We start from the raw sequence: 13511 nt of genomic DNA on the forward strand, positions 1-13511 counted from the left end.
TCTTTGAGTAGTGTCTGCATCTATAGAACAGAAATATTATCTATTTTGTGAGAATTAAATGAATTACAACATGCAAGATCTTAAGACTACTGTGAGACATGTGTTATCAGTAAATGATAAGCAATGTTTCTGCTTTATGTAAGCCATGGTTAGAAGAAAATCTTCTTTCTTTAAATTCTGTTTTCTTCTTTATCAGAGTTCTTGCTGATGTTCTCTGCGCTGCTATTCTGCACTGTACACAAACTGATGAATGTAACCGTTATTACTGAGTATCATAATTATTTAAACGTTTGCATCCTTTAAAATACGTTTATTGCTAATAACAGAAATCACATTTTCACTTTGTATTTGGCATACAATAAATCCTGACACAATATAAGAATCTACTTTTAACCAGAAATTTTGCCCATCTAGGGGTGGGGGTAGGGAAAGCAAGTACTTACAATTCTGTACATCTAGTTAAGTTTATTTTACAATAAGAACAACATTGACAATGATTTTAAATAAATAATTTACACTAATTTCCAAAGAGTTTCATAATATAACATAGCAGTGTGTATGGGAAGACTAACTTTACTGAGAGCCTACTATGTGCCACTTAGTACAGGGATTTACATAAATTACCTCATACAACTCTCAAAACAACCCTTTAAAGTAATATCCTATTTTAATGTTGGATAAGTAAAGGCCAAAAAGATTAATTTAGTTACATATCACACAGTAAGTAAGCACTCTAGCCAGGGAGTCTAACTCCAAAGTCCAAGCTCTCTCCATTATGTAATTCTAAAAATCATAGTGACCATTTAACTGATTGACTCCAGGCTTTATGCATGCGAGGTTCTATGCATTTTCTATCCTAATTACTCTTCATAACATAAAAAATAGGTACTATGCTACCTCATTTTTCACTAATAAACAGACTATAAAAAGGTAAAAAAATTAATGGAGGACTTGTAGTTAATATGTACCTGCTTTTTTTTTTTTTTTTGGTTTTTCTCTGGTACCAGGAACCGAACTCACGACCTTGCGCTTGCCAGGCAGGCGCTTTTGCTGCTGAGCTAAATCCCCAGCCCCTATGTACCTGCTCTTATAAAACAATATAATTCTCAGATCTAGGACTGTGCTGAAATCAGAAGTCAGTTTCTACACAATTTTGAGAATGGTGTTTCAGCTTTATGTTATTCTTGAGTTTAAAAAAGACCTCTATGCTTGAGAAATGCCTAACAACGAAACTTTAATGTAACAAGAAATCATTCATTAGGCTTTCTCTGTGCTTAGAACAACTTAAGAAAATAGCTCCTTTGGTGGCACACACCTGTAATCCCAGTACTTGGAAGGGTGAAGCAGGAAGATAGGGGGAGTGTGGGGCCAGCCTGAATTACATAGTGAGTTCAAGGCCAGGTTGAACCACACAAGACCTAGTCTCAAAAAACAAACAAAACAAAACAAAACAAAAATAAAACCAAGAAAAGAAAATGATTCCCAACCTGAAAGGAAAAATTGTAACTGTGTACTTACACTGTAAACTGAGGCACAGTCTTCTAGAATCTGAAAAAATACCTTTTTCTACAGAGATGAAGGTCATTCCCATTTCAGCTCCTCTTTTCTCAGTTTACTATCCATCTCTACTTCAATCCTTTACCTGTTTCCCTTGTCTGTTTTCACTCCTTGGCCCACTGATCTACTCAAGAGACTTCCATTTTAACACCTTCATAGACTAGTGATGTTTTAAAATTTTCCCAACACATTCATTACTCCCTCAGTATTTTTATTTTAGGACTATTGACAAATGAATGGATAAAAGACATTAGTTATTGTTAAAAGTAAATATCCAAGAACACTTGTACTTAAATAGTGAACATGGGCCTGTGATGTGAAGTCACAGAAATGAAGTCAAAAGTTGACTCATGGTTATTAAATATACATGTCTTGTGCTAACACTGATAGTCTACAGAAGTTTCTGAAATGTCCTATCTCTGACTAAGCAACTTGAATCTTAATAAAAGTTATTTTCTTTCTATTCTCTTTGCCTGTGAGCAAATTTCTTATCATAGTGGCAATTATTTAGCCTTATCACATAATACAATAACTCCTGAAATACCTGTTTCCCCTTGTAACTTACAATATTGAACCAAATGGCAAATTCTGTTTCTTCTTCCTAGTTATCTTCTACCTCTCATTTATTTATTTATTTATTTTTTTGGGTCTTGTTTTGTTTTTCTCCGGTAACGGGAACCGAACTCACGACCTTCCGCTTGCCAGGCAGGCACTTTGCCGCTGAGCTAAATCCCCAGCCCCTCTACCTCTCATTTATGTTAAAGCCTGCCCACTTCTTTTTACAGTTTTTTCCTTTTGGTGGTACTGGAGATTGAATCCAGGGGTACTCTACCATTGAGTTACATCCCTAGCCGTCTTTAGTTTTTGTAAATTCCCCAGGATGACTTTGAAGTTGGGACTCTTCTGCCTCAGCACAGCCCCACCCTCCCAAAAGCTGGGATTTACAGGTACGTACCACCATCCCCAGCTAATGCCCATTGTCCTTCAGAATTCTTTATTCTCTGTAAAACCTTGCTAGATACAATGGTACACACTGGATTTTCTTTTGCCTGACCTCTTACTGTGCTGTCTTTACCTATATTTAACAATTATTGAATTGAGAAAGGCTATTTGCCAATTTGAATTTTAGTTTTTTAATCTATATGAGAGTAAAATCCTTTGTATTAACTACATTAACCAATTTAAATGAGTTGGTTGAAAATAATGTCTATTTAAAAAAGGGAAAATCCTCCAAACTAAACTGGCTGAAAATGATTAAGATAAAATGTCATAGCTTTCTATCACTGTGACTGCAATTCAAACCATCTTTGTATATTCAGGTTTTATAAAAAGTCTCCTAATTTAAACAATTTCTAAATTTTTTTGGCAACTCTACATGTTCTGTGTAAATATATTACTGAAAATAGCCAAATTATTCCTGAAAGAGGTTCATTCGAGGAGCTACGAAATACAAACAGAATTCTATGCAGCCATTTAAAATTATACTATAAATTTAGGCCTAAAGTTGTTCATAACATACTATTATGTGGGAATAAAGCAGACTATAAAATGGGATGTACTGTTCCATCGTATTATAAATACATATGTCTTGAAAAGGATATAAAAATACAGAAAGAGGTTAATCTTCGTTATATCTGGATGAATCATATCAAGTATTCATTTATTTATTCAACAGATTCCTACACAAATATATCAGTCACTGTGGTAAGTGCTAGTGATGTAAAACCAGAAATAATCCTTCTTTTCTCAAGAATATTAAATAGATGGGAGAGAATCATCAAAACATCCTGGAATTAAATGCAACTATAATAAATATTGTGAAACGTTTATTGATATCAATATGCACAACTGGTAAATTTATTTAGATAACTGGAAGTTAATTAAGGAAGTAATAAATGAGAACTTACTAGATGATAAGAAAGAAAAAAGCTATTCTTTTTGCTTGTTTCTACACCCTATAAATAAGAGGTATTGCTTTTTAATACGAAAAAAATAATAAAACCAAAGAATCTGAACTCTTTTTTCCTTTGGTTTCTCCTGTAAAATATTATTTATGATGCCAGCCTTGGTGGTGCATGCCTGTAATCTCAGCACTTGACAGGCTAAGGACAGAGAGGACTGCTGCAAGTTTGCAGCCAGCCTGGGCTACCTACCCTAGTGAGTTTGGGCAGCCTGAACTACATAGGGAGACTCTGGCTCAAAAAACTAAAAAGTTATTTCTGTTCTGTGCTTAGCAAATCTTGCTTGATCTGCTTCAACACAAAAGTTTTCAGGAATTTTAAAATTACTTTTAGGAATTTTTAAATTTTGAGAACAGGTAACTAGGGAAAACATTTTAAATACCAGATTTTTAAAATTCTATGCATTGACTAAGTGATATAAGATAGAACATAATGTGATGGACATTATATTACTATTCCAATGGTTTCTATTTATTCTGTTTCATAAAAATGCTTAAAAACTGCAAAACTGTCTCTTCTTACACTAAAACGATCAAGTCATTTTCAACTAATTTGTCTTTGTGCCTTCTACTAAAAAAAATCACCTCTTATCACAATAAGGATTACTAAATTTAGAGATACCACCAGAAATTAAAGCCTGCAGTAATTAACATAATATGAACTTGACCATACATACAGAATTTACTCCACTCTGAGTGCAAGTTCATAAATCAGTAACAGACGGCACAACATATCCCGAAGTGTATTATACAGAGTACAAGGGCTATTGGTAACTACTCCTTGAAAAAATCTCTGTGTTAAACTGGAGAAACTAGTTCAGACAAATTAAAGTTTTCTTTTCTTCCAGACCTTCCATGCACGCCTGTAATCCCAGCACTAGGGAGGCTGAGGCAAAAGCACCGTTGTGAGTTCGAGGTCAGCCTGGACTACAAAGCGAGCTGAAGGCCAGTCTGAACTGCAGAGCAAGACCCTGTCTCAAAAAGCCCCCCCCCCAAAAAAAGGCTTCCCAGAATCCTTTATAGGTCACAAGTTACTTATTCACAATTAAAAAGTCCAAAAGGTTCTAAAAATTTTACAATCATAAAAATAATTTTTATGGTAATAATGCCCATTCTATACTCTTATTGTAAAATAATCATTTTATTGATTTATTCATTTATGTTTTTGAGACACTCTCACTATGTAGTTTAGGTTGACCTTGAACTCACTCTATAATTCAGGCTGGCCTGGAACTCACAGCGACCCTCCTCCCTCAGCCTTGTCAGTGCTAGGGTTACAGGTGTGCACCATCACACCCAGCAATCTTCATTTCATTTAGTCTGATTACCCACCTATTTTTTCTGTAGAAACTGGGTATTCCAAGCCCTGCTAGGGTATTATTTCATAAGTCTTATATATTTTATGATACTCTTCTAAAATCCGAAGATTTCTGAATTTCAAAATAAATCTGATAAATTTCCAAAATGCACCAGTTCCAAATATAAATCCGTAAAAGGGACGTTTTTCAAACTATGGCCCTGGACCTCATTTTTTAAATGTGTGAGAAAGGACACAGTGGGTCAGAATATGACCCAAACTGACTGTAAAACGTTATAATGTGCCCACACCTAATAAAGGATTACAGGGCAAGCTCTCAGAAAAACAAGCTGCTTGAAATGATATAAAACAAATGTTCTGGTAGAACCTTTGCTAGCATGTGTGAGTTCCACCTCCAGCACAGCAAACAAACAAACCAAAACCAAAAAAAAAATCCCCAAATGTTTTGTTGTTATTATTGTAACATTTTATGTAATTTTGTTATATCATGAGTAAGGAGTTTAATATCCAATGAAAAAGGCAAGTGGCCTACAATTACCAAGTACTAAGGAGAGAGAAAAACTATACTTGCCATATCCAAACATTTTAGTTACTGAAGACGTGACTTTCTAGAATTTACTCTGAGGATAAAATATACAGACAACTACATTATTTTCTTTGATTTTATCTATGTTAAGCCTTTTCTCTCTAACTAAACAGGCTCAGTAAGGGTACAGAAGTACTTCCTAAATTTGTCTTCTGAGTGTTTTTATTCACTTGTCTAGAACTGGATGTCTTTTGTTGTTTAAATTTTCCCCCTAATTTCCAAACATCATGAACTTTGATGTAAAAAAACAAGTAATAGACTTTATTACCTTACATATAAATTCCTTTTAAGCCATTTAACATTGTTTTCATTTTATTTTTGCTACAATCTATATAGAAGGTATTATCAGGGTCTATTTTATTAACTACCAAGTTATAACTGATTTTGAAAACAAAGTAGTATCAATAGTTAATAAAGTTTTAGTTGACAATGGTATTAATAAACCAATACTATATATTTTAGAATTTTAAAATATTAGAAATTTTAAAATATTATTTTATGTGTTAGACTAAAATGTCAAAGTGAACTTACCAAATCCATCAAACTAAATTTATAAAAACCTAATGCATTTTTTATAAAACTTAAAAGGCTTATTTCTGGAAGTTACTTTTTAAAAAATTGCTCCCACTTATCACCTGTTTCAACATGGAATGCTTTAACACTTTCAGTTCAAAAAATTAAGCCTGTTTTTATATTTAACAATGATTAATTACATACATGTTTTAAGACATAATGAACAGTACTTAATCATTTGAATGATTAAGGTATAACACCAATTATATTAGCCAAACAAAACCTCACTCACTCATTTGCCAACCCAACATCAAAGTTTCGCTAAATCTTTTTTTTTTTTTTTGGTACCAGAAATCGAACTCAGGACCTTGTGCTTGGCAGGCAGGCACTGTACTACTGAGCTATATCCCCGGTTCTGCTAAATCTTATCCTAACTTGTATGAAAAAAAACCAGAAACTTGAAATCCACAAATAATGATGATGAATCACAACCTGTTTTAGTATTTGATTTTCATTTTTCCCCTACTTAACATTTTTAAGGGTTAATGAAGTTATGCTTTTCTCTCACCTGTTCTAGTGGTAATTGAAAAAAAGAACTAGAATAATTTAAAAAACAGAACTAACAACTGAAGATTTCGTGGGATTTTTGTTGTTCAAATAGGCTAGTGACAAGTAGGATACTTAAATTTGATGAAACACAAACTTACAAATCCTTTTATAGACATATGTTTTATGTCTTATTAGCTGATGTAATTTCCTTATCATGGTTCGTATTTTTTCTGGATATGAAAATATACACTAGAAACAGTGTTAGAAAATATGTGATGCAAGAAAAACATGACACCCAAAAAGATAATCTGACTACCATGGTTTAATAAGTTAGTTGCTATGAAGTTGAATCTTAGGAGTGCTGTTTTCTGCTATCAGTGCTTGTTCTACAACACTCTCACTGGGCTTTGCCTGGGGAGAAAACACTTATCATAAGTGACAGGAAGCATCAATTACAAAAGTGAAGGTAAATGTAAAATCAGAATGTCCTAACAAGTTCAAGAAAGTTAAATTCAAATGTGCTACATCATTATCTTTTTGTTAGTATATAAAATGTCTTCTGTTCTAGGTTTTTTAGTCATGGGAAACAAAACACACACACACACACACACACACACACACACACACACGCAATTTATTCTGTCAATCAGAGCTTCCATAATGGAAAAAAAAAAAAACAATTTGAATCACACCTAAATGTAAGTCTTTTCTATTTATGTTAGCTTACCGGATTTGTGCTTCTTGTGTTTTGCTTTCTTTTTGATGATCAATAACTTATTCTGGATCTCAGGTTTGTAAGACTTGAATGCAAGAGAATGAAGACTTTCACGCTTTCTTTGTAAATTTTCATTGAAAACATCCTTCAATTTCTTTTTCTTCTTTTTCTTCTTTTTTGCCCTCATTTTAGTCAGCTTTATTTTCTTGGGGCTCTGCAGTGACTGCTCTAGTAGAATATCCCTTACAATTCTGTGGCAGTTAATCTCTGGATGATCAACATGACTTCCATTTATATGAATCTGGCAAGACTTTAGAGCATTTTCTTTTAGTGGACCGGGTTCAGTTTTTATTCTGGAAGCTTCACCATATTTCTCCTGATTTCCTATGAACCTTATTTCACCTGGACTGAGTGGCTCTCCAAAGCCAGTAACTTCTCCTGGACTCCCTGGTTTCTCCAAATTTTCTTTACAACAATCAGTTTTTTTAATTTCGCAGGGCCTGACAATTCTAATTTCACAGTTGGATTTTACTTCCATTTCAACAGAGATATCATGATTATCAAAGTTGATGTTAGCAGGGGAGCAGGCTAGATCAAAAGTAATTTCCTGCTCTTTCTTGAAGGCAGAGGACAGGCCTTCTCTACTACACCTATGTTCTGTATTACTTGAACTAACACAGTCACGCTTTAATTTCTCCAGTTTAATCCGAGGTACTCTTTGTATTTTAATAGGTGGAACTGGAAATTCTGGGGCCCGAAAGGGTCTCTGTTTATAAATCCGTACATCTGCACCACAGAACTGTGGAAAATGTACATATGCGTTCTCCAAATAATCATAACCAAGGATAACTTCCCTGCATTCATGAATTGGCTGTCCAAGTACAGCATCTTGAACTTCTTTTTGTGTTTCATATACGAAATCACAGAGACCTTTAAGTAACCACACTTTTTGGTAGAAAGGTAGTTCATGAAAGGGTTTTTCTTCCAAAGGGTTAACCTCTCCAAGAACTTTAAAAAACTGAGGACATAATCCAAGTTTTTCAGCACAGTTATTGGGATTTTCAGTCTGCCCGACAGCAGTGTACCACTGCTGCACTTTCTGCCGCAATGCTGCCTCCCAGGTCCTATAAGGCAAAGTGGGTCTTCGATGTAAGGTAGGTCTGCGATGGGGAGGACTTAATAGAGAAGTCATTATTTTAGACAGAAAAGCATTACACTGAGGCATCAGAAGACAACGTTCTAGTTCATAAAAGACGATTTCTGGCAAATTTAGAATTTGCTGGGCTAAACAAAGGAAATGTCCAATGGCTGGAATTTCCCACATGTTCTCCATATAAGTTGGAGCTGCTTCAGCAAGAAGTTTTCTTTCCCATTCTTCTATTTCTTTTTGACAAGCTTCTTCTGCTTCTCTTCTTTCCTGTTCTCGAAGCCTAAAGAAAATTTAACAAATTATACCACTACTACTTAAAGTAGAGAATGCCATAAAACACTACCTTTTTCCCTCTTTTCTTTTTTGATTTTTCAAGATAAGGTGGCCTCAAACTTGTGGCAATTCTCCTGGTTCCGCCTCCCGTGTGCTGGGATTGCACCACCATGCCAGGCCAAAACACTAAATTTTAATGCTATGTTTATCTTCAGTCAATAAAGCAACTGACTACTCTAGTTTTTCACATCAGTACAAAGCACCCCATAAAAAGTATCTTTTTTTTCCAGATAAGGAAATAATGTATCATTTCACCTTAAATTTTACTGATGGAAGAATGCCACTGACAATGTCTTCAAGATAAAATTCTTCAACTTATAATGTATATGAACTTCATTTACTTACATAAAAGCACTAAATAAAAGCAAAGGAATTTCTTAAATTTATTGGTACATTTTAGGTATACACAATGATCACATTCATTATAGAAACTTTGTACCTGTACGTGATATATCTTGATTCTTTTTTTCCCCATTCCCCTCCCCTCCCTTCAACCTGTCTTCCTCTCCCTATTTACAAAAGCTTAGTTTCCTTTTTTTCCTTCTTTCTCAATTCTTTCTTTTCCCTTCCTTCCTTTTCCTCTCCTCCCTCTCTAGCTCCTCTTCCCATTTGAACATTTTCTTCCTATTTCATAATATCTATAAATTTTGGTAAAGCAAAGGAATTTGATTATAGTTATTTCTAAAAGTAATCGTTACTTCATATAGAGCCATAAAGATGCTCATATCTTTTGACCCCATAATTCTATCCTTAGGAAGTTATATTTTTAAAAAATTCACTGTGAACAAAAAGTTATATACTTCTCAGTGTTAACTACAGTTTCATCATGTAAGAAAAACAAAACTCTGAAGAAATGTCACTACTAGGTAGGGTAATAAATCAACCAAGGACGTCCATTAACAGATGAAGGAATAAGGAAAATGTATTGCATATACATGATGGAATATTATTCAGCCATAAACAGAATGAAATCAAGTCAATTTTAACAGCATGGATAGACTGGAGGTCATTATGTTAAGTGAAATTAACCAGCCCAAAAAGACAAATGTTACATGTTCTCACTCACTTGTGGAAACTAAAGAAGTTAATCTTATACAAGAACACAGTGGAATAATGATCACTAAAGACTGAGAAGGGGAGTCAGGGCAGGGTGAAAAATGGAAAGAAGTTAGATGAAGGGAACCAAATACAGAAGGGAAGAATTAAGTTCTGGTTTTTTACAAGACAATAAGGTAATTTTTGGTTACAATACTCTATGAAATATTTCAAAATAACTAGAATAGTATGAAGTTCCCAACATATAAAAATGTTTAACATTTTTTTAAAAAAATTTTTGTACTGAGGATTGAACTCAGGCCTTTTGGGCTGAGCTACATCTCCAGCTTTTTTTTTTAAACTGTGTACCTTGAAAGGATCTTGCTAATCCCTGAGTGTCCTAGGCTGGGCTCAGCTGGGCTCAAACACGTGATCATCCCCCTTCAGCTTCCAGCCTCCCTCAGGCTGGGATTACAGATATGCACCACCATGCCTTGTTTAAAAGCAGTGGAGGAACTAGAGTTCACACCATTAGGTGGTCCTTGGATTTGCTGCCCCTCAACATTTCTGAACCTATTTAAATACCACCCCCAAAATGTGCCATCCTCAGCTATGCCACTGCTAAAAAGTGATTAATAATTAAGACATAGAAATGCTTATTGCACTGATTTGATCATTATAAACTATACACATATATCATATTTTAACAATGTGCTCCACAAAGGTGTACAAATATATCCCAACAAAAATAATATTAACTATTGAAAAGAGAGAGAGAGAGACAGACAGAGAGACAGAGCAAGAAATTGTATTAAGGAAGTAATGGCACAATGTCTCACAAAGTAATGAGGCTGAACATTTTCTTAAAAATTTCTTTATTGGTACATCCAAAAAACCTCCTTAATTAAAAAAAAATATAAAAAGATAGTTATAAATTTTCTAAAGCTCATACTCAAACACAAGCAACTAAAGAAAAAAATAAACTGGATGTCATTAAACTAGAAATGTGTGCTTTAAAAAGATATCATTAACAAAATAAAAAACCCAAAGGACAGAGAAAATTTTTCTAAATCATAAATCTATTAACTAACATGTACAAAGAGAAGAAGCCCAATTAAAAGATGGGCAAAATACCTGGAATACATTTCTCCAAAGAAAATATCCATAGACAAATGAAACCAACAAGCACACAAGACGTTTTCAGGGAAATGAAATCAAAACTACAATGAGGTATTATTTCATACCCACGAGAATGGCTATGATAAAAAAGGCAGATAAAAAATATTGGTGAAAAAGTGTATTTAGAAAAGAAAAGCTGAAAATCAAATACATATGTGCATTAAAATAAACTAGGAAAGACACCTAATCAGTAAAAGAAATAAATGCACAATAGAAAGATCAGTTATCTGAAAACAAAGCTTTTTGAAAATATTAATAAAAATGGTAAATCCTCACCAAGACTGATCAAACACACACACACATGCATGCATGTGAACACACTCTACCAATACCAGAAATGAAGATGGGTACATCCTATAGATCATGTGTACACATAAAAACAATATAAAGATATTCTGAACAATGAACTTTTTTGAAAAACATAAATTAACAAAATCAACACAAGCAGCATGAAAATCTGAATAATTCTGTATGTGCTAAAAGGAAAAACATAATTGGGCTGGGGATATAGCTCAGTCGCATAAGCACTTGCCTGGCAAGTGCAAGGTGGTGAGTTTGATCCCCGGTACCACAAAAAAAAAAAAAAAAAATTGAAAAGAAAATACATAATTAAAATCTTCCCCATACAGAAAAATTGAGGTCCTAAAGACTTCATTGTAAGAATGCATCTAAATAACTTCAATTAATGAAACTATTAGAAACAAAATATAAAACAAATATTTAAAGAAGTAAAAAAGGAAGCAATTAAATAAGAAATTACCAGAATGATCTAGGCAAATTTGAAAAAGCATTTGCAGAAATAAGATTTGAAAAAGAATTTGCAGAAATAATCACAAAAAACTCTACGCATGAGTTAATTGGTGATTGTACATAAAAAAATGAAGAGCTAAGTTTCAAAGAATTCATGCAAAAAAGACAAAGATTTGGAACACAAAACTAAAAGAGGACTGATTAAATCTAACATACAACCAGCTGGTGTTCCAGAAATAAGAATGGAGGAGGGTAGTAATAATGGAAATTTTTAAGGACATAGTGGCTGAGAATTTTCCACAACTGGCTGGACATAAATTCTCAATTGAGGAAGCCCAAGAAAATGGAAATGAAAGTTCCAACAAAGTATATGATGATAGAACATTAGAAAATCTTACAAATCAAAAATCAAACCAAAATAATCTTACAAGCTATTTGAGGGGGAATAGACAGATTACATATATAGGAATGACAAACCGACACAAGAATTATTAATAGCATCAAAATAAAACATTAACAACAGTATCTTTAAAGTGTTGAGTTAATGTCATTGTCAAATTAGAATTGTACAACCACCTAAACTATCATTTATAGATGAAAGTAAATTCAACTAAAGCATTTTCAACTAGACTAAAGTAACAACTTTTAAAATGTCTTCTGCTTTAATCCATGATTGAGAAATATGGAATCAAACACTCTCCCTTGAACCTAATCATCGAGAAAAGGACAGCAATCTCTAAGAGATAAGAAACAGACAAGGTGAGTTAAACAGACAGTTAAACAACTGTCCCCATTTATTACTGCCTTGAGAGAGTGTCTAGACCAGGATGCAGAAAGAGAAGACACCCAGGCAAACCCCACAGACTCTCTGGATTGAGAAGTCCAGAGAAGCCAAGGCAGCTAGAGTCTGCAGGTCAAAGTATAGGAGAAAGGTACATAAAAAGAGAACACCAGAGATTTACAGGACATTCCCCTATAGTTTCAGACTACTAATCAGTACATGCATTTAAAGAGACAACCCAATGCTAGATAGGGGAAGAACATACAAACGATTACAGAAAACAGTGCCTGTTCCCACCAACCACACTGATAAACTAGACTCACAATTCAAAGGATACTGGGTAAAATACTGAAGAAGACCTTGTCTTGGGAGTACAGAGTAACTAGACCTAGGCTAAGAACTGCTCTGGACCCAAGTAACAAATCATAGACGATCCAAAATTATCACACCATTTCTAACTAACACTGTATTTTCCGGAAAAAGTTCAGGATTTATATGGATACAACAATACTCAGCATTTATCAAGGTAAAATTTACAACGCTTGTTATCTAAACCAAGACTACCAGGCATACAATGAAAAAGAAAGACATGATATGAGTAGACAAATAAACATTAACAAAAAACAGTAATATCATTTAGGAAGTAAAAAATATAAGAGCTGAATTATTAGTCAACAATAAGATGGATGAGGCAGAAGATCAAAACTTGGAAGAGAAATAGAGCATGCAAATCTTGATCAGTGGAAATAGTTATGACTAAATCTTCATTTCCCCAGATACAGGTTAACAGATAATGCTAGAATAAAAAAAAAATTAAGAAATAGCAACACAAGCATGGATTTAGAAATGTGTAAATATTTACCAGAAGAAATAATTCAAAATTAAAGTAGATGATTCTGAAACACAGGCTTAAATTTCAAATTGGAATGAGACTGCTGTCTCATTGAAAGCCTAAACAGTACTAAATGACTTTTATAGTCAATAGCCTGCAAAATAAAAAATTCTTAAATCAATGCTTTATAAGCTAAAGAGATAAGATGATTTAAAAATCCTGTTTTTACAAATTAGATACTGCAAAATTGAGT

The 13511-nt window shown here is 33.7% G+C and overlaps 1 protein-coding gene across 1 annotated transcript in view; it reads right to left on the reverse strand.

The window, feature by feature from the left end:
* Window positions 1–13511, reverse strand: part of Kiaa2026 (KIAA2026 ortholog) — a gene marked incomplete at its 5' end in the record, with an annotated part of 87397 nt that overhangs the window by 41779 nt on the left and 32107 nt on the right. Inside the window, 1 exon segment of the mRNA XM_013516351.1 lies at window positions 7211–8628. Coding sequence (XP_013371805.1) covers window positions 7211–8628 — 1418 coding nt within the window.

This window comes from Chinchilla lanigera, unplaced genomic scaffold, assembly GCF_000276665.1.
Source record: "Chinchilla lanigera isolate Chin_1 unplaced genomic scaffold, ChiLan1.0 scaffold00033, whole genome shotgun sequence".
Lineage (NCBI taxonomy): Eukaryota > Metazoa > Chordata > Mammalia > Rodentia > Chinchillidae > Chinchilla > Chinchilla lanigera.